The 25,350-nt window shown below is 38.4% G+C and overlaps 1 protein-coding gene across 1 annotated transcript in view; it reads left to right on the top strand.

Annotated features, from left to right (window-relative positions):
- Window positions 1–25,350, top strand: part of LOC116296722 (uncharacterized) — a 52,480-nt gene that overhangs the window by 6,153 nt on the left and 20,977 nt on the right. Inside the window, exons 8-38 of the mRNA XM_089036202.1 lie at window positions 237–406; window positions 691–855; window positions 1,291–1,435; window positions 1,745–1,834; window positions 2,276–2,497; window positions 3,500–3,595; window positions 4,267–4,302; window positions 4,708–5,197; window positions 5,787–5,962; window positions 6,557–6,757; window positions 7,413–7,619; window positions 7,775–7,810; window positions 8,565–8,843; window positions 9,535–9,685; window positions 10,091–10,365; window positions 10,731–10,766; window positions 10,950–11,019; window positions 11,119–11,273; window positions 12,005–12,169; window positions 12,583–12,639; window positions 12,723–12,909; window positions 14,338–14,558; window positions 15,425–15,469; window positions 16,773–16,926; window positions 17,987–18,249; window positions 18,332–18,358; window positions 19,416–19,577; window positions 19,999–20,250; window positions 21,556–21,579; window positions 23,557–23,760; window positions 24,535–24,729. Of these exons, the coding sequence (XP_088892328.1) occupies window positions 237–406; window positions 691–855; window positions 1,291–1,435; window positions 1,745–1,834; window positions 2,276–2,497; window positions 3,500–3,595; window positions 4,267–4,302; window positions 4,708–5,197; window positions 5,787–5,962; window positions 6,557–6,757; window positions 7,413–7,619; window positions 7,775–7,810; window positions 8,565–8,843; window positions 9,535–9,685; window positions 10,091–10,365; window positions 10,731–10,766; window positions 10,950–11,019; window positions 11,119–11,273; window positions 12,005–12,169; window positions 12,583–12,639; window positions 12,723–12,909; window positions 14,338–14,558; window positions 15,425–15,469; window positions 16,773–16,926; window positions 17,987–18,249; window positions 18,332–18,358; window positions 19,416–19,577; window positions 19,999–20,250; window positions 21,556–21,579; window positions 23,557–23,760; window positions 24,535–24,729 (4,956 nt within the window). The remainder of the gene's footprint in view (window positions 1–236; window positions 407–690; window positions 856–1,290; window positions 1,436–1,744; window positions 1,835–2,275; window positions 2,498–3,499; window positions 3,596–4,266; window positions 4,303–4,707; window positions 5,198–5,786; window positions 5,963–6,556; window positions 6,758–7,412; window positions 7,620–7,774; window positions 7,811–8,564; window positions 8,844–9,534; window positions 9,686–10,090; window positions 10,366–10,730; window positions 10,767–10,949; window positions 11,020–11,118; window positions 11,274–12,004; window positions 12,170–12,582; window positions 12,640–12,722; window positions 12,910–14,337; window positions 14,559–15,424; window positions 15,470–16,772; window positions 16,927–17,986; window positions 18,250–18,331; window positions 18,359–19,415; window positions 19,578–19,998; window positions 20,251–21,555; window positions 21,580–23,556; window positions 23,761–24,534; window positions 24,730–25,350) is intronic.

The following is a 25,350-nucleotide window of genomic DNA, read 5'->3' as shown; positions in this document are numbered from 1 at the left end:
GCTAGGTTTTGTGGAGGGAGGAAAACTGGAGAACCCGTAGAAGAAAAAAAACCCGAATCTAGGGAGAGACTTAATAAATGATGTCAAGTCCTGGAATTGAACCCAGGACCTCCGGTGTATAGACGAGTGGACTACTGTACAACCGTATACTTGATACCTTTATTTAATATTTTTATTTAAATAGGATAGCTTAATACATTGCTCAGCTATTAATGTTCCCTTTCTTTTCCTCCCAGGCTATGATCAGTGTAATTCCCCGCTCGGCATGGAGAACCTTCAGATAGCTGACTCTCAGATCACCGCTAGCAGTTATAAAGATTCAATATCAATACCTTCACAAGCGCGTTTGAAATTGCAGCCGTCTAGCAGTACGTCAGGTGCTTGGTGTGCAAAAAATAACAAGAAGGTATAAGCAGTTTTATAGTTTTATTCCCACAACAGTCCCTTTCACAGTTCCCTGCGCCATCTTTAAAGGTAGCCGGGCCTTTGCATCAAAGCAAGAAAAACGGTGAGCTTGCAATGACAGAGACCTTTTTAAACACCTTGGACAATAAATCGCATGTTTCTATCATCGTACGTCTCGCTTCGATGCAAAGGCACGGCTACCTTTCAAGATGGCGCGGGGAACTGTGAAGGGGACCTTCTTCTCAATCCTTGGTTTTCAATGTTGTTCACAATTGGTAATTTCAGGATGAATATCTACAAATTGACCTTGGCCTTATCAGACAAGTAACGCATATTGCAGTCCAAGGCAGACCAAAGTCAAGTGATTTTGTTAAAACATTTTATGTGCGTTACGGAAATGACGGCCAAACGTTTATTACCTACGGTGAAAACGCAACGCAATCTTATGAGGTAAGTACGTAGAAATGTGAAGATTGATTCTAATTAAGATTCGATATTAGCAGAGTGAAATAATGAATGAATTTTGAAATTTAATGTTTTGCGAATAGCTAAAATACAAGCACAAAGACCTTTTTTAGTCTAGAAGTATTTTTTCCCATTTCAGACTATACGCCTGAAAAGGAAAAAAAATCCCAAGCTATAGAGGTCTATTCCTTAATCGTGATAGTGCTTTGTCCGAGCGTTTTCGCAGTGAAAGTGATTGGTCATTTGTACGTCGATGTACGCGTACCGTGACTGTGTCGTTTCATAATTCATTAAAGTCCTATGGAACCGCGTGACAGAAATTTTCTGTTTTGTGCATGGGAATAGAAGTATGGAAAAATCCAGTAAAGTTAGACAAAAAATAACCTTTTGCGCGCAATTTTTTTCTCATTATTGTTTTAGACCCTAAGGGGCAGCACGACCTCAGATGCTATCGTCAACATCATGCTTTCAGGGACAATAAACTGTAGGTTTATTAGGATCTACCCGTTAGCATGGAACAATGCCATCTGCATGAGGACTGAAATATATGGATGTGAAGGCCAAGGTAAATGATAACTGATTCTAAATAATAGACCTAATAATATACCAACTAATTCGTCTTTTTGCAATGTCTGTTTTCCATTTCAGACCAAGTTTTATTCTCTTTTTGGGTTGTAACCATATTTATGTGTCTTTTCATACGCAAACGTAAACAAATAAATCAACTCTAGATGATGACACGTGGTCTGAAATGGGAAAACATTGCACCAGGATGCAATAAAAACAATCTCACAAACTCGCTCTAGGGGAAATACAACTTTAAATTTTGTTTATCAGTTAAGATTCTTATGCATTTTTTTTCCTATAATTGTAGCTTCTTCGATTAAATGCAAATCAGGATGGGAAGAAGGACCAGATAACACGTGTTACCAATTTAACACCAATCAACTCAAGATATGGGCAGGTCGGTAGCGTATGGGAGCTCTTACCCATTCAACATGCTCTATTGCTCTCTTAACATATTGGTTAACATAACTTATCTACATACATGACACCAATCTGTGACGTAGACAATTTTCATATATGTGTGATGATCCCATATCCACTATGTAGTTTATGCCATAAACTTCATTCTAAAACATAAGAAACAGATAATCATGAATTCCCAACAGTAGCGGATTCAGGAATTTTAGAAGGGGGATGACTATTACGGGTTTTACCAGGAATTATCAGGTCTTATCCTTAGTCAGCAGGTGGCTTTCTAAGGATAAGACTGAGCCAAAGGGGGGTGAATAGCACCGCTGGATCCGTCCTTGCCTAAACCCAAATCTATTTTTGACATGGTTTCACTAAAGTCACATGAAATCCATAAAAAATTATAAAAACGTTTTTTTTTTTTTGCCAGACGCTCGTGCCACATGTACTAGTCAAAGTGGTGATTTGTTGAGTATCGTAACAAACAATGAGCGGGTCTACATTGACAACAGGTTAAAATCTCTAGTCAACTCAGTGGGCTCCCTGTGGATAGGGTTGAATGACAGGCAGTCGAACCGATTATTTTACTGGAGTGATCGCAGTCCATATGTGGTGACCAGGTGGGATTCTGGATATCCTAAAGACAAAACCAGTAAGTAAATCAAACTAGCTATAATTTTGTAACTTGCCGCCGGATACCCTAAAATGACTAAGAGCCAATGGAAGGACACTGATACGCACCATCCAAACACATTCACAAGTACAGCCACCAAGGTGCTGAAGTGTTACCACTGGTGCTACAAGGGTTGTGCCTAGGGGAGGGGGCGGAGGGGCCCGGGTTCCTCGTTTGCTTGTGGTATTGCTATGCTCCCTATATAGTTTGGTGGCCCAGCTTGTTCCCCTCAAAAGAATTTGCATTGCTACGGCCCAGCATGGAAACCTGCATGGCCGAACGAAACATCGATGTTGCAGCAATGTCTTAACAGCCACCCTGTTAGCTCAGTTGGTAAGAGCGTCGATCTGTTGCGCGGGATGCAGCAATGTCTTAACAGCCACCCGGTTAGCTCAGTTGGTAAGAGCGTCGGTCTGTTGTGCGGGATGTCGTGGTTCAAGCCTCGGCCGGACCAACAATCAGGGTCTTAAAATAACTGAGGAGAAGGTGCTGCCTTCGTAATTATATCTGCAAATGGATTAACTTTGACGTGGCTCGGACGACCACTTTAAATGGGGGACCCGTCTCTCCACACTCATCATTACTATCCAATATCGGAGCACGTAAAAGAACCAATGAGGACGTAAAGAAACCCTGGCAGTGACCACCATTATTGCCTACACCTCATACTAACCACCTCTCGTTCATAACTCTTTGTAAAGCGCCTTTGAACATATCCATATTGAAAAGAGCGCTATATAAATATCATTATCATCATCATAAGCTCAAACACCATGTAGAAACTATTGACATGCCTAAAATACATGAAAGCCTTAGGTGTTGTAAGGTTTGCACTGATCTGAGGCAAAGCTAACGATTACAGCTTACTTACTATACCTTACATATAGTTCATATACATTAGAACTTCCATACAATTGATCTCCTTAGTAGAATCATATTCTGTTATCCAATATCTAAGATGTTTGACTTCTTTTTCCGCAGATGCTAAATCTTGCGTAGAGCTGGTACCCAGCCGCGCTGCGTGGAGGGATGTTGACTGTGGACAATACAAGCCTTTTATCTGCAAGAAAAAACTAAGTTAGTAGATGTAAAAATATTTTTCAGTTTAATTATGTAATATGGCGAAAAGCAAATAGGAATAGGCTTTTACCATCTCAATAACCAATGAATTCATCCCAATGCTGGTATAACTACATAACAATAGTTAAACTAGAGAAATCAGAATTTTTTGCTAACCTTCACGTAATTGTGTCCTCAAATGGCCTATTGATTCTCACCCGGACATTATTCCCGAGCTCGTCCAGGTATCATAACCATGATAACTTCTATAAGTAGTATGCTAATCGGGGCCAGTTAAGAGCCACGGTCATTCTTAAAGAAGAGCCGATATTCAAAAATCGGCAGCCCATTACCCGAATGTTCAGCGATAGTCTATGTCGTAGCACAGGGAACCCATTGCATTGTGATGGCAAATATGATATGTGATCTTTTCATGCAACTCTAGCGGCAATAAGTAATTGCAATATAACTCCCACTTCCAAAGCATTTACATTACCATCAATCTTTCATATTCTATAAAAGTAAGGGTGTCACTCCGAAATGGTAAACAGTAGTAGTTAGCATAACCAGACTCTCTTATCTTTGCCGTGTGGACTGACACTGATGCTTTATCTCTAGACTTATTGCTATATAATTTTTTAATAATATATTCAAAACACTAATCTTTACATGATTTTGAAAATCGGTAGGTACTCCGCACGCGAAAAAGTATCCCAAAACAAGTTGTAAGTATATAAGCTATTTCTCTTTATTTTCACTTTACTGATACAGGCAGCGCAAAACATTTTCAACAACATTTTGAGACCCATGACGAGAGGTCTTCTGCTAACCTCTTACTCGTTGACTCTGAAGAAGACCATGACCAGTGCTCAGATTGTGGAAACATTAGTCACTAAATACCAAGAACGTTTTTGAAACGTTTCCTCAACAAGACCGTCGCACACAACACTCATCATACGATCATGGGTTCAAACCCTTTTTTCAATTGTCTCCCTTACCGGATGGCGGTCACCACCAGCAACAGTCTTTCTGAAGATAACTTTCACTCAGACCATCAAACTCAACCCTCATCTTACGATCCTTGGTAAATCCTTTACTTTATTGATGAGTTTTTTTGTTTTTGTTTTCAGACTGGATAAGTGGAACTGACGCCTACTGGCCCTTAGACGCACTTGTCAATGAAAAAGCCTTGGGTACTACCCCAGCGCAAGTTTTTGGCAATGTCACTAGAGCAAATGTTCAACAGAACACCAGAAATGTCCTACAGTTCGGGAGTTACAATTCTTATCTTGCCGCGGGAGACTATCCAAATCAGTGTATTGGCGATGCTGATGCATGTAATGCTGGTCTAAGTGTGTCGTTGATCGTAAATCTTGATGCTCCTACCTCTACTTGGGGCTCACGCAAATTCCTGGTGGATTCCATTGGAGATTCGACTTGGGCAACATCGCGTGGTTTTGCTTTGTACGTCGAGCAAATGCAGATAAAAGTAATGGTTATGACTACAACGACAAGTTGGTCTGTATCAGCTCCTATGAGTAGAGGGGCGTGGCATCACGTGGTGTTCACCTGGATTCCGAGTGGATCGGGGTTGATACTCTATATTGACGGCAAGAATAAGTACGTTAAGTACTAGACTGTAGTAAGATGTAAGGCGTTTTCTATATATATAATTGGTGGATGTGAGGAATGGTTGGTTAGATGCATTAATGGATGAAAAGATGAAAGAATGAACGGTTGGATTGTTGTATAGGTAGAGAGATAAGATAAATGTGGTTTGGGTTCCTGATAGATGAATGGATTGGAGGAAGATGAGAGAGAGATAATTAAAATTATTCAGATAACACGACCTTGGATGATGATGATGATGATTGTGATGATAATATCGGTGATGATGATGATGATAATATTGATGATGATGATGATTATATTGATGATGATGATGATGATGATATTGATTATGATTATGATGATATTGAGGATGATAATGATGATGATAATGATGATGATAATGATGATGATAATGATGATGATGATATTGATAATCATGATGATGATGATGATGATATTGATGATGATAATGATAATGATGATGATGATATTGATAATGATAATGTATAATGGCGATGGATGGTTTAAATGGATGGAAGCGCGGGTAGATTGAGAGAACGTTTGTATCGTCCTTACAATGTTTTCCTTCTTGTTCCAGGGGTTCTGACTCTTCAGGTACAACACTCATTCCAACCCACGGTACAACAAATAACTTTGCTTTAACAATAGGAAGCAAATCAACCGGCAAAACTCAGGGTGTGTTCTTCATGCGATCACTTGCATTTTGGTATAGAGTCTTGGATCCTTCAGAAATCACAGACATCTTTATTTCAGGTAATACACACCTTATTGCCTGAGGTCTACCATAACACATCTATCAATTGCCGCATTACTCAACCTCGTGTTGTTTAACTGTCGTGTGTGTTTTCCGCACGACCTTCTTTATTAACTGAATAACCACGTGTTATATACTGATTTACATATATAAAAAATATTAACACAACATCGTCAGTGTTAAGCTCCAGTAAATACAGTCGATGCATACAATTATTTATTTGACAATTACGGCTCTTTCTTGGTGTTGCAGAGCATGCACTTGAGCCATAAAGACAATAAAACAACAGCAAAGAACAATGAGTTAGGAGCTAAACAATACCCTGCAATACAAAAACCCTAACCCTGAGTACAATACACCTTGCAACACCAAGAAAGACTCACAATTACTCTTATAAATTTCATAAAACGCAATTGCCCTATTTCATTCTCACGTCACTAAAACAATCTATTTAAAAATTGTATTATTTTTGTTTTAAATATTATTTTTTTATCTTTCTTTCTCCCATATAAAGCTGTGAAGTCATAGCTAGTGAAATAGAGCAATTCTTTAGAGGGGTTTCTTATTATTATTATTATTTTTATTGTTGATAGAATTTGGGAAGTGCCGACTCGGTTGGAAAGAATATGGTCAGTATTGTTATCAGTTCAACAATGCCAAAAAAAACTGGCCATCAGCACGTACTCAGTGTCAAAATCAAGGTGGTGACTTGGTCAGCATTACTTCCCCAGTCGAGCAGGCCCACATTACCATGGAAGTTAGTTACTTTGGCTTGAGCACGTTTGCCTGGATCGGTAAGTGAGTCTCTTATAACACACCCTATAAGTTAAGACAATTTCCGAACCTCCGATAACTTACTTTACGCGTGACAGTGTGCAGGTGCTGTGAACTGCGTTACTTTAACCGTAACAATGTGCACAGGTGCTTTGAACTGCGTTACTTTACCCGTGACAGTGTTCAAGTGCTGTGAATTGCGTTACTTAAACCTTGACTGCGTACAGGTGTTGTGACCGATACTTTAACCGTGCCAATGTGCAGCTGATATGAACTGCGTTACTTTGCGTGTTCAAGTCCTATTACAGTACTATCAGTAATCTCAGATACGCTTAATTGGACACACTTAACGATATGGCGGCCATCTGGATCGCAATACAATGTGTGGCATCCAGGGGGGCAAATAATACGAAACTCTATATATTTTCCGTCATCTTCGTTTTGTTTGACTTCCTGGCAAGATGGCCGCCGTATCGTCGAAGTAGTCTATTAGATCCTAGCGCTAGTGTGTTAACCCCTGCCTAAGTTGTAAACTGTATATATTTTCATTATTGTGTTATTAAACAGGTCAAAGTTAAATACATGAATAAATCAATCTTGTCGTATGTGATTGGTCCAGTAGATGTCGTCAAAACCCTTGGTAAACTTCTATTCTTTGTGATGTTCTGTTTGCAGGGTTTCATGACAGATCATTAGAAAGTGTGTGGGAATGGAGTGATGGTTCTCCAGCCCGCTTCACAAACTGGTACAACTATCAGCCTGATAACTGGTACACGCATGGAGAGGATTGTGCTCATACCTACCAGAGATTTTATCGAGTTGGACGCTGGAATGATATCGACTGTGGTACTAACATGGCCTACATTTGCAAACGAAAAAAAGGTGCGTCCCTTTTTGTCTTTCTCATTCCTTCTTCCGTTAGAAAAGCTCGTTGAAAGAACAGTACTGTTAATATCAATCTTTTTTTCAATTTATTTTAAATATTTCTGTAACTATAATTTCTTTATTCGTCGTTTTTGTATGTTTGACTGTTTCAGAATACTCTCCTTCTGGAGGAGTAACGCCAACTATGGGTATGTTATCAAACCGTAAACCTCTCTTATCCAATTGCAATTATCCATCCATCCCCTTCAGTTGTACCTAGTGCTATTTCGACTAAGAAATCGTTTTAGATTGGTTTATTTAATATGTCGCTCAAGGACAGGGTCTTTACCAGGGTTATGATTTACTCGCTACCCTGCTTGAAGAGGTCTTTCCTGTCCTCCGTTATGGCTTTAGGTCGATAAGCCTGCCACTCAAGAAAAAGAAAAACAACATCTGCTCGCAGGGTATGCACTCGCCTCTTACCTCTGGGTAGATACTTAGACTGGTTTCTTCCTTGATACGAGGCATTTTCTCCGGTTTTCCTCTCTCCGCAAAACCTAACAAATGAAATTCCAATCTGTGAATTAGCCGTTCTCTGACTTTGATTAGCCCAGAAGTTGTTTCGGGTATTGATAAAATTTGAATAGTCCACTCCGAGATATGCTTTGCTTATCACACACTAAGGTTTCAGTACGAGGTTACGTGCTAAATTAAATTAATTATTTTTTCCTGTCACAAACCACTGAGCATTATGCACGATGCCTCACATTGCTGGGTTTCACCAGCTGATAAAAGTCTTTGAATCTCATTATCTGCTCCACATGGTAGCCAAACACTGACCACCATGTGCTGTAAGCCAGAAAGAATTCTATTGAAAACTTCTGCACAAGACAGGAAACCTTTGTGCGTGACTAGCAAGGCATTTGTCGGAAGCAGGTTATTGATTCTCCTTGCTCGTCCTAGGTCCTCGTCAAGTAATCATATGTGAATGGACTTCAGACATCCTCAGTTGTCCAACATCTACTGTGATATCAGTCCAAAGTGCTAATTATGGCAGGACAGATCCAGGGCTCTGCGGCAAAATCAGTGTAACCAACTGTCGCTTGAACGTCACGCAGAGGTTACAACACATGTGTGATGGACAAGCTTTTTGTTCGGTTCGACCGACAAATGCTCTCATGGGCAAAGATCCTTGTAGAACTATAAGAAAGTATCTTGATGTGACCTACGTGTGTAAAAAAGGTACGTCAGCTTTATCCTTTGTTAACTGATAATGAGTCCAGTGATTTCAAGTGTTCGAGTCCAGTGATTTCGAATTTTTGAGAGGGGGGGTCGAATCGTTTACTTCATACAAAATTTACTTCAAACTTGTGGATAAACTAAGTTCTAGCGTAAGGTGAGAATATTTTTGTTCAGTTCGACCGCCAAACGGACTGCCCCCTTCCCCCATCCTTCCGACCCTCTCCCTGGATCCGCCCTTGACGAAAGAAAATACTCGTGTGTCCTTGCGTAAATAAGTCAAAGGCTCTTCGTGTTTAATTTTGCAAACAAATAAAGGTAGTAGGGGAGGTCAGGAAGGAAGGATAAGAGAAAGTATGGGAGGAAAGGAAGAAGGGAGACATCGACGGAGGGAGGGAGGAAGCGGGCGAGGAAGGAAAGAAGGGGGAAAGAGGGAGGGAGGGAGTAAGATGGAAACGAGGAGGACGAGGAGAGAGAGAGAGGAAAAAATACAAAAAAAAGAAAAAAAAGAAGAAAAGGATAAAGAAAGAAAAGAAAGTAATGAAGGAGGGAGGGAAAATAAAGTGGATTTAAATGTCCACACATGAGCAGTACAGCATAATACTACATAACGCGTCCGTTGTCATGTTGTCCACGTAGACTATGTCGTGCTTGCTTATACATATCAGTTTTGTATTTGCATTTATTCATAAAGGACCCGTGACTACCCCTGGTTGTCCTGAAGGATGGCTAAGGTATCCATCAGGTGCTGCGTGTTTTGGTCTCATGTTGGAAAAGAAAACTTGGTTTGAAGCGCGAGACTCGTGCAAAAGTTACGGTTCTGTATTAGCCTCTATCAGTTTTGAGTAAGTCAATTATTTATGTTATACATTAGACCGATCCTCGTTCTAATGTGATTGTCTCGTGATAAAACTTTGAAATTCTTAGAAGTTTAAAAACAAACTTTTCCCCATCTCTTTTGACTTTCGGCTCCCAAACACATTGTTCTCACCATTCGACAGAAAACATGTTTCGCCGACTATTTGTTATAGTTTTCCTATGAGTAAGCTATATGTATATGGTACTGACTTACAGCACGACATGTTGTAACATTGAAATGGCTTCCCAGTTTCTTGTAGAATTTATCCAATCACTGCAGCACGCACTTACGGTACAATACAGCTACGAATTTACCGGCACTCATTTCTTTTCCCAGTCATACGAAAACTGCTCTAAGCTTGCAAACTTACTTTCCTTTTTTAACATGATAGACTAGTTAATTCACTTGTTACAAGTCTGATGATAAAGTCATGGGACGCTGGTGATGTATGGATCGGCTTCAACGATATCGGGCAACGTGGGGTCTATCGATGGCTGGATAACAAGCCCATTCGATACACCAAATGGTTGAATGGTGAACCAAACGACAGAAACTCTAATGGTAGTTGTGTACGAGCCACCATGACGTTGAGTAATAGAGATCAGATGTATTGGGTAGATAGTGATTGCAACCTTAAACTGGCTTATGTCTGTTATAAATTTAGAAGTAAGTAGTAAGAATGGGTGTTCAGAGGCGAATACAGGAATTTTAGGAGTGGGGGAGGGGGGGGGGGGCATTTACAAAGGTTTTACCAAGAATTCTAGGAAAGGGACGGGACTGTTACTAAAGATATACTGAGACATTTGATTACAAAGGGGGGTGACTAGACATCCCTTTTTACCCCCCCTGGATCCGACCCTGGTGTTGTGGATATCCTTGGGGAGATAGTGATTCTAACCTTGAACTGGCTAAAAGTACACCTATAGATTGAGTGTAGCTAGGGGATTGAGCGGAAAGGTTGGGAGATAAATAACCGTGTAATTAGTTATTTAAAAAGACTCTCATGATTCCCTTTTCTTTTTCAATGTCAGGAAATGTTACAAAACCCACACCTGCACCAACAGTTAGTAAGTATGAAAAGTATTTCGCGTTTGATGTACAAATAATAATTTTTGTAGAGTCAAAAAATCCGGGACTTGGAAAACCATGAAATTTAAAAACAGAAGTGACGTTTGTCTAATTGTCTAGCAGTATTTGCATGATTATCTTTCACCAGTATTTTGAATGTCTGGTTTATTCTGTCTCCACAGTACCGACTACCTCGTGCCCCGCTGGTTGGAAAGCATATAAGATGGGCTGTTACAGACTATTCATGCAAACGTTAGTGAGAACCAAATGTCTATTTCCTCCACCCACCCTCCCCTCCCCTCCCAAATCACTTGGTTAACGGTAACTGACTGATTCTTTTTGAAACCACAGGAGAACATGGACAGCTGCTCGTGACTCTTGCCGTGCATACAAGAACACAGCCCTCATCAGTATCCATGATACTGCAGAGAGCGTATTTGTGCAGGGATTGTTGAATAATACAGTAAATGCATGGATTGGTCTGAATGATCGAGGTCCTATTGCAGGTACTTGTGCCGAGTTAAAATGCATGTTATTTTAGTGTTAATTGTCTAGGGCATCATTCACACTCACTTTCCTTCCCATTCTTGGCCGTTTGCATGTTACGTCATAGCCGCCATGTTGGTTGACTACACAAAGCATTCCTCATTAAGCCTGTAGTGTTAGATCAACCAAGATGGCGGCTGTTTCATGGTTTTCTATATGTCAAGGGATTTTTCGGTTATATGGTGGCACTCCAAGAATGCTTGTATAAATTTCACGAAAGCCGCGCGAAACAACATACGATTTCAATGGCCTCTATCAAATGAATAAATTAAGAACTAATGGCTATAGATGCTATGACGTAAGCTATTGTCATTATTATACCAACCAGAGATCGATTTGATTTGAGGACATACCGATAAATTACGTCAGCAAATCGCGCGCGCACTTGAAACGTCTGTTTTTCTCTCTTAATTTCCACTTGTTTTTCGTAGTAAAATAGTTAATTTTCTGAGGCAAAAAATGACAATTTTCTCCATTTCTTCGTGGGGAAAACCTAAACCTAAACCTAACCCTAAGGAGATTGGTTAAGTGTCTTGTCATTCGCAACCGCCAAACAAAGAAATAATACTCTATGGAACGCAGTGACTCGTGGTCTGCAATAGGAAAACGTTATGCCCAAGATATAGAAGTACATTATTTTTGCGATGAAAGACGAAATAGGCTCAAAGTATTTCATTGCTAATGTCTTTAGGTCATGTCTGGGCTGATGGGAGTCCTGTGGATTTCACCAAGTGGGGACCATTAGAGCCTGACAGTCATTCTGGTCAGCAGCCTTGTGTTGTGGTTATCGGTACAGGTTACTGGTATGACGTAGGATGCTATTCAACCAGACCTTATATTTGCAAAATGAAGAGGCGTAAGTAACTTTTTAGTCCAAATGAATAAATACAAGAATATTCTAGATAACGTTCACCATAGGGCTACAAGTGTTTGTCGATATACCTGTCCTTCAATCCATCCCCCCTTCCATCCATCCATTCCACCCCATCCATCCATCCATCCATCCATCCATCAATCCATCCATCAATCCGTTTTTCCGTTCGCCCATCCATCATTTATCCACGGTTTGTCTGTCTAACCATCCATTTGTCCGCTCGTCCATCCATTTGTTCGTCCGACTTTCCATTCAAACATTAATCCATTTTGTTTTCTTCGTACATTCATTTATTTATGCAACACGGTATTCCACGTGTGAGGTTAATTATTTTGTTTCTTTTTTTTATGCTGATGTAAACGTTTATTAATTAGACATTTTCGTTTGTTTTACAGCTCTCAGACCCCTGACCACAGTACGACCAACACTTGCTCCGACTAAGCCGCCCGCCCGTAAGTAATCTATATTCATCTATTATATTTCCTTTTCAAATATTTCTCTTTTTTAAATTCTCGGGTTATATTATTTTTACTAGCACCTGGTACCTGTGATTCAGGCTGGAGGTATTGGCGTCAAATGTGTTATCATTTTAGTAACCAAACCTTGTCAAATCTTCGATCATGGTTCGACGCGAGGACAATGTGTAGACAAGCAGGGGGAGACCTGGCTAGCATTCTTAGTGCTGCTGAAAATGCCTATATCTACTCGGTGTTTCGAAAAGAGTAAGTTAAGGGGAATAGAATTTCAATAGACCATTTTCGAGTTCCAAATTACCGCTGTGTTCCTTGATAACAGATTCAGGGTTAGACTCGAATCAGTGTCTAAATGTTCTCAAATACCAACGGTATAAAGTAAAGAATACACAACTTCAACAATACAAATACTTCCACGGACCTTCACTGGAACACATGAATATTCTGCACAAAGTTGAGAATAATCCTGAGTAGCAGAGAACTCGAAATTGGAGTATAAGACCTTTGAACTGATTCCCTACCTTGGGTTCAAAACAATGAAAATTAAATGTTAGCATTAAAAAAGAATTCAACCCACAAGAGAAGGAAATTATTTTGTTTTCATGCAACCCCAGATTGGGAATTCAGTAGCGCAAGTGACCTATACCATGAATGGTCCAGGGCGCGAACTTGGCACCAGACAACTAGTCGAATATTTTCCTGGTGATTTTGTCTTAGATATTGAAATTCGCTAATTAGTAACCATATTGCATTCTAAAATGCTTGGCAAAAAGTTTTTTTGTCCAAATATGTATTTTTCTTGCTCCTGCAAAACCATATCTGTATACGTACGTAGCGCCATTATTGCTCGTGAAACCCATTATTTCATTAGCTATGTCTAGCAAGTAAAGTTCGCTCCCTGGATCCTTTTTTATTACCAATAACCGATATTATAGTCAAATCCGGTCGACTATTATCAATGCTGCGTTCTGATTGGATGAGCTACTACCAGGCTTTAAGTTATATCCTATTAAGTATATAAGTTATATCCTAGTGCCGGCTTTAAAACCAAAACATTAACTTAAACTTTAATTCAAAACTCGTTTGAATCTATATATTTGACCGACTAGTTGGATTTGACTAAAACAATTAGTCCTATCGCACTCGTGGCCTATGAGTCAATAGACCATTCGGGCTGGAGGACTAATTCCTAAATATAGGTCATTTCGATATCTTTTCTAATTCCCTTTTTATAAGTTATGCAATGTCTTAATCGCAGTAATGCCAGAAATTCGCAAAAATCCAGATTTTTTTTCCATATCTAATTGCTTGTCTTTTATTCTCAATCCATCAAAGTCTATTTTTTTCCAGTTCAAAATTCGAAGCAAATCTCAGCTCCTATTTGAACTCTTTGGGACCATCTTCCTTTTGTTATATTTCAGTAGTGTAATCCCCCTCCCATTTTATACCATGTGTTATTCCCTAGATTATCATTTCTTTGTTTAACGGTTTCGGCGCGGATGAGAAGATACATGAATATGTATACCACTCGAACAAAGAATCGTATTCTCAAGGGAATGACACGTGGTCTGAAATGGCCAAACATTACGGGTAAATTGCCTTACTACTGCTGATTCTACTATTAACTCAGCAAAATTTGTCTTTACATTGATATATACTTATATATTTTTGACAAAGATATCGGTATTATGGTCTTTGGATTGGCTTAAGTGATCTTGGTACGGAAGGTAGTTACGAATGGAGCGATGGGCGCCCTTTCTCGTACGCAAACTATGATTGGCGGGAACCCAATAACTACCAAGGACAAGAGGATTGTTTACACTTGTGGAAGTGGAATGGAAAATGGAATGACAACCTGTGTAGTAGGAGATTGCCCTTCGTGTGCAAAAAACATAACAGTAAGTATGCTGTAAATGGTGTCAGCCAGAAATAATAGGCCCTTTGCAGCTCAGTAATCACGTGCTGATTAATTCACTGAGAGCAAATGAACATCTTTATTCCCATGGGTGAAATATACTGGTGAGCAAACAAACTTTCTATAACCTGTTACGTTTCGTAACACACTGCTTACACATTGTTTCAATCAGTTCTTTACAAGTAGCTAAAAAGAATCACCAATTTGAAATGAAATAAAAATTATTGCTCACCAGTACAGACACGTGACCGTTAACTGCAAAGGGTCTATTCTATTGGAAAATTGCGATTACGCTGATGAACATTCAGATAGGAAATGACGTCAAGTGACACCAAGCACTTATCATTTAAACCAAAATATCACTCATGCTAAATGACGTATTTCTAACAAGGTGGAATTCACAATTGTATATGATATTGTGGTAGGGCGTTGCCGGGACCCAAGGAGTAAATGCCCCTCATGTTTGAATGTTCGATATTGAGTGTTCGTAGTGTCTAATTGTATAGACTCCTTACAGCACTTCAGAGTGCAGCTCAATTTGCAGGGCAAAGCAATAGGTTCCAATTCTCAGGAGATTGAAATTATTTGGTCTTGTCCTCCAAATTGAGCTCCATTGACGTCACGTGCAAGAGGTCTGTACACGAATACGTTGCTCGACATATATGCAAACAACAATACACTCATTTCTGAGTTAGCTTTTATACTTTAAGATATTTCAAGACAAACTCCAGAATTTCACTTCCAGATATAGTTGGTACAGTGTAAGCCCACCCCTCCCCTAAAAATTGTCTCCCGTTATATAATATTTATTTTATTTTTCAATTTCTTCTTATATTCCTTTCTTGGTAGATACCTACACTCCCCCGTCAACAGTTGCTCCCACACCAGGACCTGGTAAGTATACCCTCATATCAGTCTTGTATCTTGGCAACAGATAAGAACTAGTAGCTATTTAGCAATCAGTCCTTGAGCTCGAATGGGCTATTGACTCATTAGGCCATGAGGGAGAGAGGCCTGAAGTGTTTTAGTCAAATCCGACTAGTCAGTCAAAAATATAGATGCAAACAAGTTTTGAATTAGAGTTGAATTTAATGTTTTGGTTTTCAAAGCCGGCACTTTTCGCTACTAGTAGGATATAACTTATAGCCTAGTAGTAGCTCATCCAATCAGAACGCAGCATTCATGATAGCCCACGTGCACTAGTTGGATTTGACCAAAGTATATATAGTAGTATCTATATTTATAATAAAGATAAGAGCTATAGCTGTTAGGAAGGCTGTCGAAAACATCCCACCTATGTCTCAGAAGCAACTTGTTTCTTAGTACACCAACATGAGCTGGGTTTTTAGCTTCCCCACTAAACTGGGTTTTTGGCTTCCATCAATCAAATCTCCGATAGTGGCAGACAAACACATCTTGGGCTGGGTTGTTGTGCTATCCTCTACTTTCACATCCCCATAATGCCTTGCGTCTTTGAAGGTAACCAATCAAAAAACTGTCCCAAATTAAAAGGTTTCTTACTTGAATTTATACTATACCTGCTTTTATCTGTACAATACTGATTATCAGTTTATTCCAAGTTATTTTTGCGTGTACAGATCATCAAGAGTTTTGGTCTTACAGAAAATGTATTGACTTACGAAAAAATGCTTAAAATTTACCTTAACGTCTTCAAGCTTCTATCTTTTCTGTTTTTTTACTTTATTTTATTTTTGGATACCAAACAAGGTATTGTCAACATTGTCTAATCAGCCTTCAGCAAAATAAGTGGCTGTTTACCCTCTGGTTACCCCCCAAAGACGCAAAGTACTATGGGGATGTGAAAGTAGAGAATAGTCCAATCCCGGCTATGCTTGAGTGTCCACCCAGACAATGGGTAGTTTTCCTAATGGAATACAGAATGTCCGACCAATTGCAACAAACTCGAATTCATAAGATTTTTTATAGATTTTTTTCTTAATGTACCTTAAAGACAGACATTTACAATTTTCAGCAATCGATGACTGTTCCTTGCTGTATATCAACACACTTTAGCTTTTCCGACGTAGCAACAGTAACCAGGGAGGTAGAACAATGAATGCGTGATCGCAGTATCATTAAAGGTGTATTTTTCGCAGTCTGAAAACATAATGTATTTGAAAAGTGCCTCGGCAGTTAGCATTCTTAGTTACATATTTCTTTACTTTTTCCCATTCAGCTTTAGGAAGATGTAATCCAGGCTGGATCCACTACGATAAGAGTTGTTATAAGTTTATTGGCTATGAAACCCAAAACTGGCTCAACGCTAAAGCCATGTGTGAGAAAGGCACCAATGACAGTACATATGGAGACTTGGTTGCGATCAACAACCAGTAAGACATCGATATCATAATATCTAAGACACGAGAGAAAAAGTCTGTCATGCTCTGTCTCTATGCAAATTGGTTCAAAACCACTTTTTGACTGACAAATGGTCTTAAAAATATCAAAACTTAAAGTCAGGTCTTAAAACTCAATCTTGAGTTTTACCCTACTGAGTTTGAAAGTTATTTTTTTCCAAAACGCATCCCACATGGAAAGGACTTAAGCTTCACACTGGGGTAGCTGGTCATAGCAAGGGGTTAATCATTTATGGTCTAGGGGCCGACTAACCTCTCCCTTAGGCTTCTGCCGAGCTTCCTGATCAGTCTGTAATTCCTCCGGATAGCGGTGTTGGGGCCGAAATCTCCAGCGTAGTCCTAAATGCTTCGCGCTGTCATACGACGGTTCAGCAAACGATGTCTGGAAGTATGGTCCTGGTTATCTATAATATATCAATAAAAACGAACATTAATCGTAAGAAACAGTTTACCCTTTTATATCCGAATCAGATTAGAAAGGACTAGAGAAAATCTAAGTGTACATGCGCACAGACGTCTAGGTTTTTGGCTCTCATGAGATCTATCAAAACAATAGACCATTTCACTGATCCCGTTACTCAACCTCAGCCTCGTCAGCGTGTAATATATTCTTTAGAAATTGCCTACAACCTGTGAAATTTTTAAGTGTTTCAATTGTTCGTTGATGTGTAAATTCCTTTCATTACAGCGGACTGTAGTCAAATTCTAAAGAATAATTACACGCTGACGAGGCTGAGGTTGAGTAACGGGATCCGTGAAATGACCTATTATAAGCGGTTTATAATACTGAGTAATGTAAAATATTTGAAATACAACGTGCGCTGATACAGAGGACACAGACAGACACGCTCGAGCAAAATTGTTTTAAAATATTTTATAGAAGCAATATCTAACACCCTGGAAGCTGTATAGCACTCAAAAAGAAAGAAAACCACTCCACTACGTCTCGCTTTACAGCTTTACAGCTTCCAGCGTGTTCATATCACAGTACAGAGACATGCGCGCGAAGATTAATATTTTTCCTGTTTTCTAGATACGAACAGGCATTTATCAGTTCCATGATGAAGTCTGACTATAAATTTAAATATGGCTTCTGGATTGGTCTGAATGATCTTCATACCGAGAATTTATTCTCGTGGATCAATAACGACAGAGTGACTTACACCAACTGGAATGCTAGGCAGCCAATCAAAAACTGGAGGATGGATTGCGTCGATCTGGTGCCTGGTAATCCAGGGATGGGTCGATGGCGAGTTAGGCCTTGCACTTACAGGCTGAGCTATATCTGTGAGACTGGTAAGAACTTTATAAGCAAAGTCACAGACATGAACATTTATGATTTGATGTATTTACGTTTTCTCTATTATTCTTTAACCAGCTGCACTCCCACTTGGACCAACACCAGGTAAGACCGTCTAAAAGCTAACCGCTGCTCACTTAAGTATTATTAGAGTGGTTTTCGTATTAGTGGAAAAAGATGCGGCAAATTCTTAAAGTGTAACGTATCTTACCTTAGCCTTACGTGATTGGATGAATTAGACTATGGGAAGTTATTCCAATTTTACGGCATGTCGAACCGTGTACGTACTGTGAGTCAATATTACCACATGTGTTATGTGACGACCGCTCTCGGTATGAGCTTCGGGATCTTTATTCTGCTCTCTGTTTTGAACTAATTACATGAGCTCTATTTATAATAATTCTATGACAGGTGTCAGTCTATAATCAATGTGATAATATCGTTGAATCATGATTGGCTAAAGGAATAAGTAAATTCCTGAGCGTGATATCTTAATAACGAGTAACACGAGTGAAATCTTGGAATTAAACATGGCCTTAAACTAAAGTTAATATATGAATATATTATAAATATATAGAAAAGGCTACCAGGAATATTTCTATCATAAGGTTTAAAAGAATAGTGCTAAAATAACTGAGCGAAGGGATAAAAACTGTGTAGGGCGTAACCAGAGGTACAAATGCTAATGGGAGGAGCTAAGAGGTTTACTTGTGAATTCAATGCATACCATTATCTAAAATTGTGCGTGATTGTAGCCTTACTGAAATCTTATATCTATATTGTTATATAGCTAATTGATCATTCTCTATCTTGTTTTCATACGATAAGCAATGGTAATTAGAAAACTGATGTCTTTCTTAGTTAGTCAAAACATTCATTTTCTCTCTCATTACACCTTTTCCTTTAAGTCCTTTTCATACGTTCCGTACCGTACCTCAATCTTGGAGTCTAGATTGTTTCACACAATTCACAAAGAATTTTTTTTATAATCTTTATTCACGTTTTGCATTGAAGTCTTCGAGATTCACGAAGTATAATGTTTTAATAAGAATCTGGAAAATGTTCGCGCGTTCTGTGTGCCTCGTAAAGCACGTGCCCTGAACAATCAAATAGCAAGATTTAAGTCCAGTTATTTATGATTATTTTAATACGTTCCATACAGTAACTCCAACTCCAAGTCCAGATTGTCCGGCTCAGTTTACAAAGTATGGTGATGCTTGTTACTCCATGTTTTATACCAAGCTGACGTGGAGCGAGGCAAGAGAGGTGTGCAGCAAGTACGAGAATGGGGATATCATCAGCATCCACAGCTCTTATGAACAAGGTCAGAAGATAATGCACATTTATTTGGAAGCACTCTTCCCTTCTAATATCATAAATTCAACTGCGCGAGGGGTTTGAATCACTATTATTCGCAGGGACTAAGACTGTCTAAGGTCAAACATCGAACTTTTCGTTAGACGTACGCATTGAAAACAATAGTTAATTAAAACGACTCTTAACACTCGAGTGTATGCGGGCTTAACCTCGAATCCAGGAGTGACTTTCTCAGTACTGACCAGAAGCGAAGAGTCTGCGGAGAAAAAAACTAAAAACATTTTCGTCGATTTGGAACGGAAAGCGAGAGCTTACTTATACAAATCCAACTATAATAAAAAGAATCCATCTTGTTATCAATACCGAGGTCATGCACCAAATCTTTTTTTAAACGAGGATTTCTTTCTTTACTTTTATATTCGAAATAGCTTACCTGCTTAGAAACATGATCAACTTCCCTGGTGACGTATGGACGGGTCTAACAAGAGAGACCAACTCCCTTGAATTCAGATGGTCTGACCGAAGTGTGAAGGAGTACACCCACTGGTCACGTGGACAACCGGGACAGCCTGGGTCGAAACAGACCTGTGTGCAGGCCAGTAATACAGCGAATAATGATGGACGCTGGATGGAAGTGGACTGCAATAAAAAGAATGGATTCATGTGTCGTATCTATAAAGGTGATAAAAATGGTTTGAAATGCTCATGCAGTATACACCTATTTCAAAAAGCGTTGTCATCGCCAAAGATGAGAGGTGATAGGTCATTCCGAGACGGGAATACATTGTAGTTTCATTGAATACGAAGAACATTGAATCAGTCTCAACACTAAGGTCCATGTTCTAGACGAGAATAAGAAGCAGAAATACAATTCATTACAGCTATTTTTAGACCTTGGAATGACCAATCTCCTATTGCTTTTCGCCTATCTCCTATTGCAATGAGCCTGAAGCGAGATGACGTTTTACCCCCGTCTCTAGACCATAATAGTTTTTAAAATTCTTTCATATTAAAATTTTTGATTCCTTAGAGAATACAGGAACAATAGTCATAATTAAAGAACAAAAGCAGTGTGAAAAGGATTATGGTCTAGAGACGGGGGTAAAACGTCATCTCGCTTCAGGCTTATTGACAATGACAACATTCTTTTGAAATAGGTGTTCAAACTTGGACCCATTTCCTTGCATTTTTCATAATATATGATATTATCATAATATATGATATTATCATAATATATGATATTATCATAATATATGATATTATCATAATATATGATATTATCATAATATATGATATTATCATAATATATGATATTATCATAATATATGATATTATCATAATATATGATATTATCATAATATATGATATTATCATAATATGATATTATCATAATATGATATTATCATAATATATGATATTATCATAATATATGATATTATCATAATATATGATATTATCATAATATATGATATTATCATAATATATGATATTATCATAATATATGATATTATCATAATATATGATATTATCATAATATATGATATTATCATAATATATGATATTATCATAATATATGATATTATCATAATATATGATATTATGTACAAGTAATAGAGTAATATTCGTATGACTGAAAAAGTCATATCGCGACCGTGATGCATTTTAAAATTTGATTGGGGGATTTTTTCTCGCGCAATGTGATTGGTCTGGCAGTACCATGATCTTGTCATGACCGTGTCCACGCCGTGTTCATACCGTGTTCCGGGCATTGGCTGGAGATGATTGGATGGAGAATAAATTCTCGTGCAAAGTGATTGCCGTGTCATGACCGTATTCGTGCCGTGAGCTTTTCACAGTCATACAAAAATTTAATTAAACTGCTCTTCATGTGCACTGCATGTGCATTACATGTCTTCACCTCCATGTATTGATTAATAATATGCTAGTCTAATTCCTAATGGCTGTTTTCGCTTTTGTGTCAACAGGAGAACCGCACGTCACACCAATATGTACGTATAACAGTGTTGGAATGTTTTTATTCTCAGCTTATCGATTGGTAAATTAATTGGCTTTGGTCTCTCTCTTCATTCGAGAGGTTTTCTCCAGCTGCTTGTACTTCCAGTCCTCCTTTCGCAAAACTCAACACGTTTTAGTAAAAATACGCAGGTGATTATAGAAAATCTCGCGCGCTGATTGGTCAAGAAACTCACACTATCACTCGATAATCGGCACCTCGAACAAAAATCCAAAATGGCGGTCAGCCGCTTTGTTGCTGTTACCGGGAAAAAAATGCCTTTTATCTTCTTTTTTTGAAAGAATCACCTGTGTATTTATACTAAAACAATTATTTGCCTCAGGCTCGGTGATTATCGGGGAATATTTACCTTGCCGCTCAAAGACTCGCGTCTCGGTAAATATTCCCCGATAATCACTTCCACTTCGTCGAATGATTGTTAAATATCTCAATTCAAACTGTGAGTTAGCCATGCCCTGACTTAGATCAGTGGTGCTAGCGCTTATAAAATCAAGCCAATTAACTGATTGCTAAATTTTCTCATACTTATCATTCAGCGCCGATTCCTCCATATTTTCATTATTCATTTTTCCCATTCATTTAATCTTTCATTTCATTTATTCATTTCTCCTATCCATTTACTCTTTCATTTCTCCAATTCATCTCTCCTATTCATTTACTCTTTCATTTCATTTATTCATTTCTCCTATCCATTTACTCTTTCATTTCTCCAATTCATCTCTCCTATTCATTTACTCTTTCATTTCATTTATTCATTTCTCCTATCCATTTACTCTTTCATTTCTCCAATTCATCTCTCCTATTCATTTACTCTTTCATTTCATTTATTCATTTCTCCTATCCATTTACTCTTTCATTTCTCCAATTCGTTTTTCTCATTCATTTACTCTTTCATTTCATTTATTCATTTCTCCTATCCATTTACTCTTTCATTTCTCCAATTCATCTCTCCTATTCATTTACTCTTTCATTTCATTTATTCATTTCTCCTATCCATTTACTCTTTCATTTCTCCAATTCGTTTTTCTCATTCATTTACTCTTTCATTTCATTTATTCATTTCTCATATCCATTTACTCTTTCATTTCTCCAATTCATCTCTCCTATTCATTTACTTTTTAATTTCATTTATTCATTTCTCCCATCCATTTACTCTTTCATTTCTGCAATTCATTCCTCACATCCATTTACTCTTTCATTTCTCCAATTCATCTCTCCTATTCATTTACTTTTTCATTTCATTCATTTCTCCCATCCATTTACTCTTTCATTTCTCCAATTCATTTCCCCCATTCATTTACTCTTTCATTTCTCCAATTCATTTCTTCCATTAATTTACTCTTTCATTTCTCCAATTTATTTCTCCTATCCATTTACTCTTTCATTTCTCCAATTCATCTCTCCTATTCATTTACTCTTTCATTTCATTTATTCATTTCTCCTATCCATTTACTCTTTCATTTCTCCAATTCGTTTTTCTCATTCATTTACTCTTTCATTTCATTTATTCATTTCTCCTATCCATTTACTCTTTCATTTCTCCAATTCATCTCTCCTATTCATTTACTTTTTAATTTCATTTATTCATTTCTCCCATCCATTTACTCTTTCATTTCTGCAATTCATTTCTCGCATTCATTTACTCTTTCATTTCTCCAATTCATCTCTCCTATTCATTTACTTTTTCATTTCATTCATTTCTCCCATCCATTTACTCTTTCATTTCTCCAATTCATTTCTTCCATTAATTTACTCTTTCATTTCTCCAATTTATTTCTCCTATTCATTTACTCTTTCATTTCTCCAATTCATTTCTTCCATTAATTTACTCTTTCATTTCTCCAATTTATTTCTCCTATTCATTTACTCTTTCATTTCTCCAATTTATTTCTCCTATTCATTTACTATTTCGTTTCATTCATTCATTTCCCCCATTCATTAACTCTTTCAGTACACGGCACCTGTCTCCCTGGTTTCAAGAAGTACGACAAATTCTGTTACCTGTTTCGTCTGTACTATAAAACCTCGTGGCCAGAAGCGAGGTTCCGTTGTAACAAGGCAGGCGGAGATCTCGTCAGTATTCTGAACCAACAAGAAAAAGACTTCCTTATTTACCAAACTAAAGAACTACGCTTGCCAATGCTGCTATGGACTGGTGAGTCTTGATTAGAACCATGCACCAATGGGTTAGATGGGGTGGAGATTTAATTTCTCTAGTTCCCGACCCCCCAACCCCTCCTCGTAATAGAGGTACCCCAGTTTAAAAAATTTACAACCATATATATCCGTATATGTTTAGAGCAGATTTTGTGTGCCTCCACCCTGAATAGAATTGAACGTCACTCAGCAAGAATAATGTTACTGTGTACTGCATCGTGACAGGTGTCCTTGAAAATAATGAATTACAGAAGACTGATTCGTGCGAGTTTGAAAATAGCTTTTCACGGCATGGTCACGATACCTAAATAGACAAGAGCAGTTTTCGAATAACTGTGAACAGCTCACGGCACAAGCGCGGTCTTGACTCGGCAAGGCATACGCCAGCCCAATCACATCGCCCGAAAATTTACTCTTCATCCAATCAAATGCCCGAAACACGGTACAATCACGGTGCGGACACGGTCACGGCACTGTTCAACCAATTACATTGTGCGAGAATAGAAATCAGCCAATTCAAATACTAAAAAAATCACCGTAACGGCACGATATGCTTACGGCACTGAGCTTTTCACAGTCATACAAAAACTGCTCTATATGAGTGTAAGTTGGTCAAGAAGTGTGGGATCATTGCTCTTGCAATCAAAATGTTAAGGCAAGTCACCGTCATGATTATATTAGGTACCACACATCCGTATTAATGTACAAGAAAATCTGCTTACGGTTCCGGCCTTCGAACTTATACATGTCTTTTTGATATCAATTCTTTTAGGTCTAAATGATCGTATTGTGGAGAGAGGATACCAGTGGAGTGATGGGAGCCCTGTGTCATTTGTATCCTGGGCCTGGAAACAACCAGATGACAATAGAGGCACACAAAACTGTGTTGGCTTCAATACGATTCATGGCAAGTGGTATGATGTACCCTGTTCTTGGAGACTGGGTTTCGTGTGTAAAGCCAAACTTGGTGAGTGCAATCAGATTAGCGTAGTAGCCCTATTGCAGCATGTCCGAATGCAGCTCAATTTGGCGGGGAAAACAATAGGTTTCCAAATCTCAGGAAATTAAAATTATTTTGTTTTGTCCTCCAAATTGAGCTGCTAGTTTGCTTAATAAACACTGAACATATATAATCGTACAACCTACCAAAACCCAAAGAAGCAATATCTTCGACAAAGGTGGGGCGAGAATAAACACGCCACACCTAGATTGACTAAATACGAATAATCCAACAGGTAGGCCGCAGGGATGGTGGTGGGATAATTTTTAAAGTGATCTTGCTCGACTGCGAGAATAACATGCTTTCAGCATAATGTTCTGTTTTACAATATAGACATTAATGTTTTATACTCTTTCCATTTTACTCGTATACGCCGTTCTTATTTTTCATGCGAACTACATACCTCACTGACATATTTTCCATATCCTCACTAGTGAAGATATCGGTGACGTCTCTTCCAATGTTTTCAACAAGTTTTCGTTTGCAAATGTGTCTATATGATAAAAAGAAAAATGCCCATTGGCTTAAAGATATGGAGGTTACCTTCTCGTGTTGAAAAATACTTCACTTGTTCGCTGCGCTCACTCG

This window comes from Actinia tenebrosa, unplaced genomic scaffold, assembly GCF_029948245.1.
Source record: "Actinia tenebrosa isolate PJP-AT-01 unplaced genomic scaffold, QUT_ActTen_1.0 PGA_scaffold4__44_contigs__length_22323623, whole genome shotgun sequence".
Taxonomy (NCBI): Eukaryota; Metazoa; Cnidaria; class Anthozoa; order Actiniaria; family Actiniidae; genus Actinia; species Actinia tenebrosa.
The sequence above is the reverse complement of the archived record's forward strand: the minus strand, read 5'-3'. Positions and strand labels throughout refer to the sequence as shown.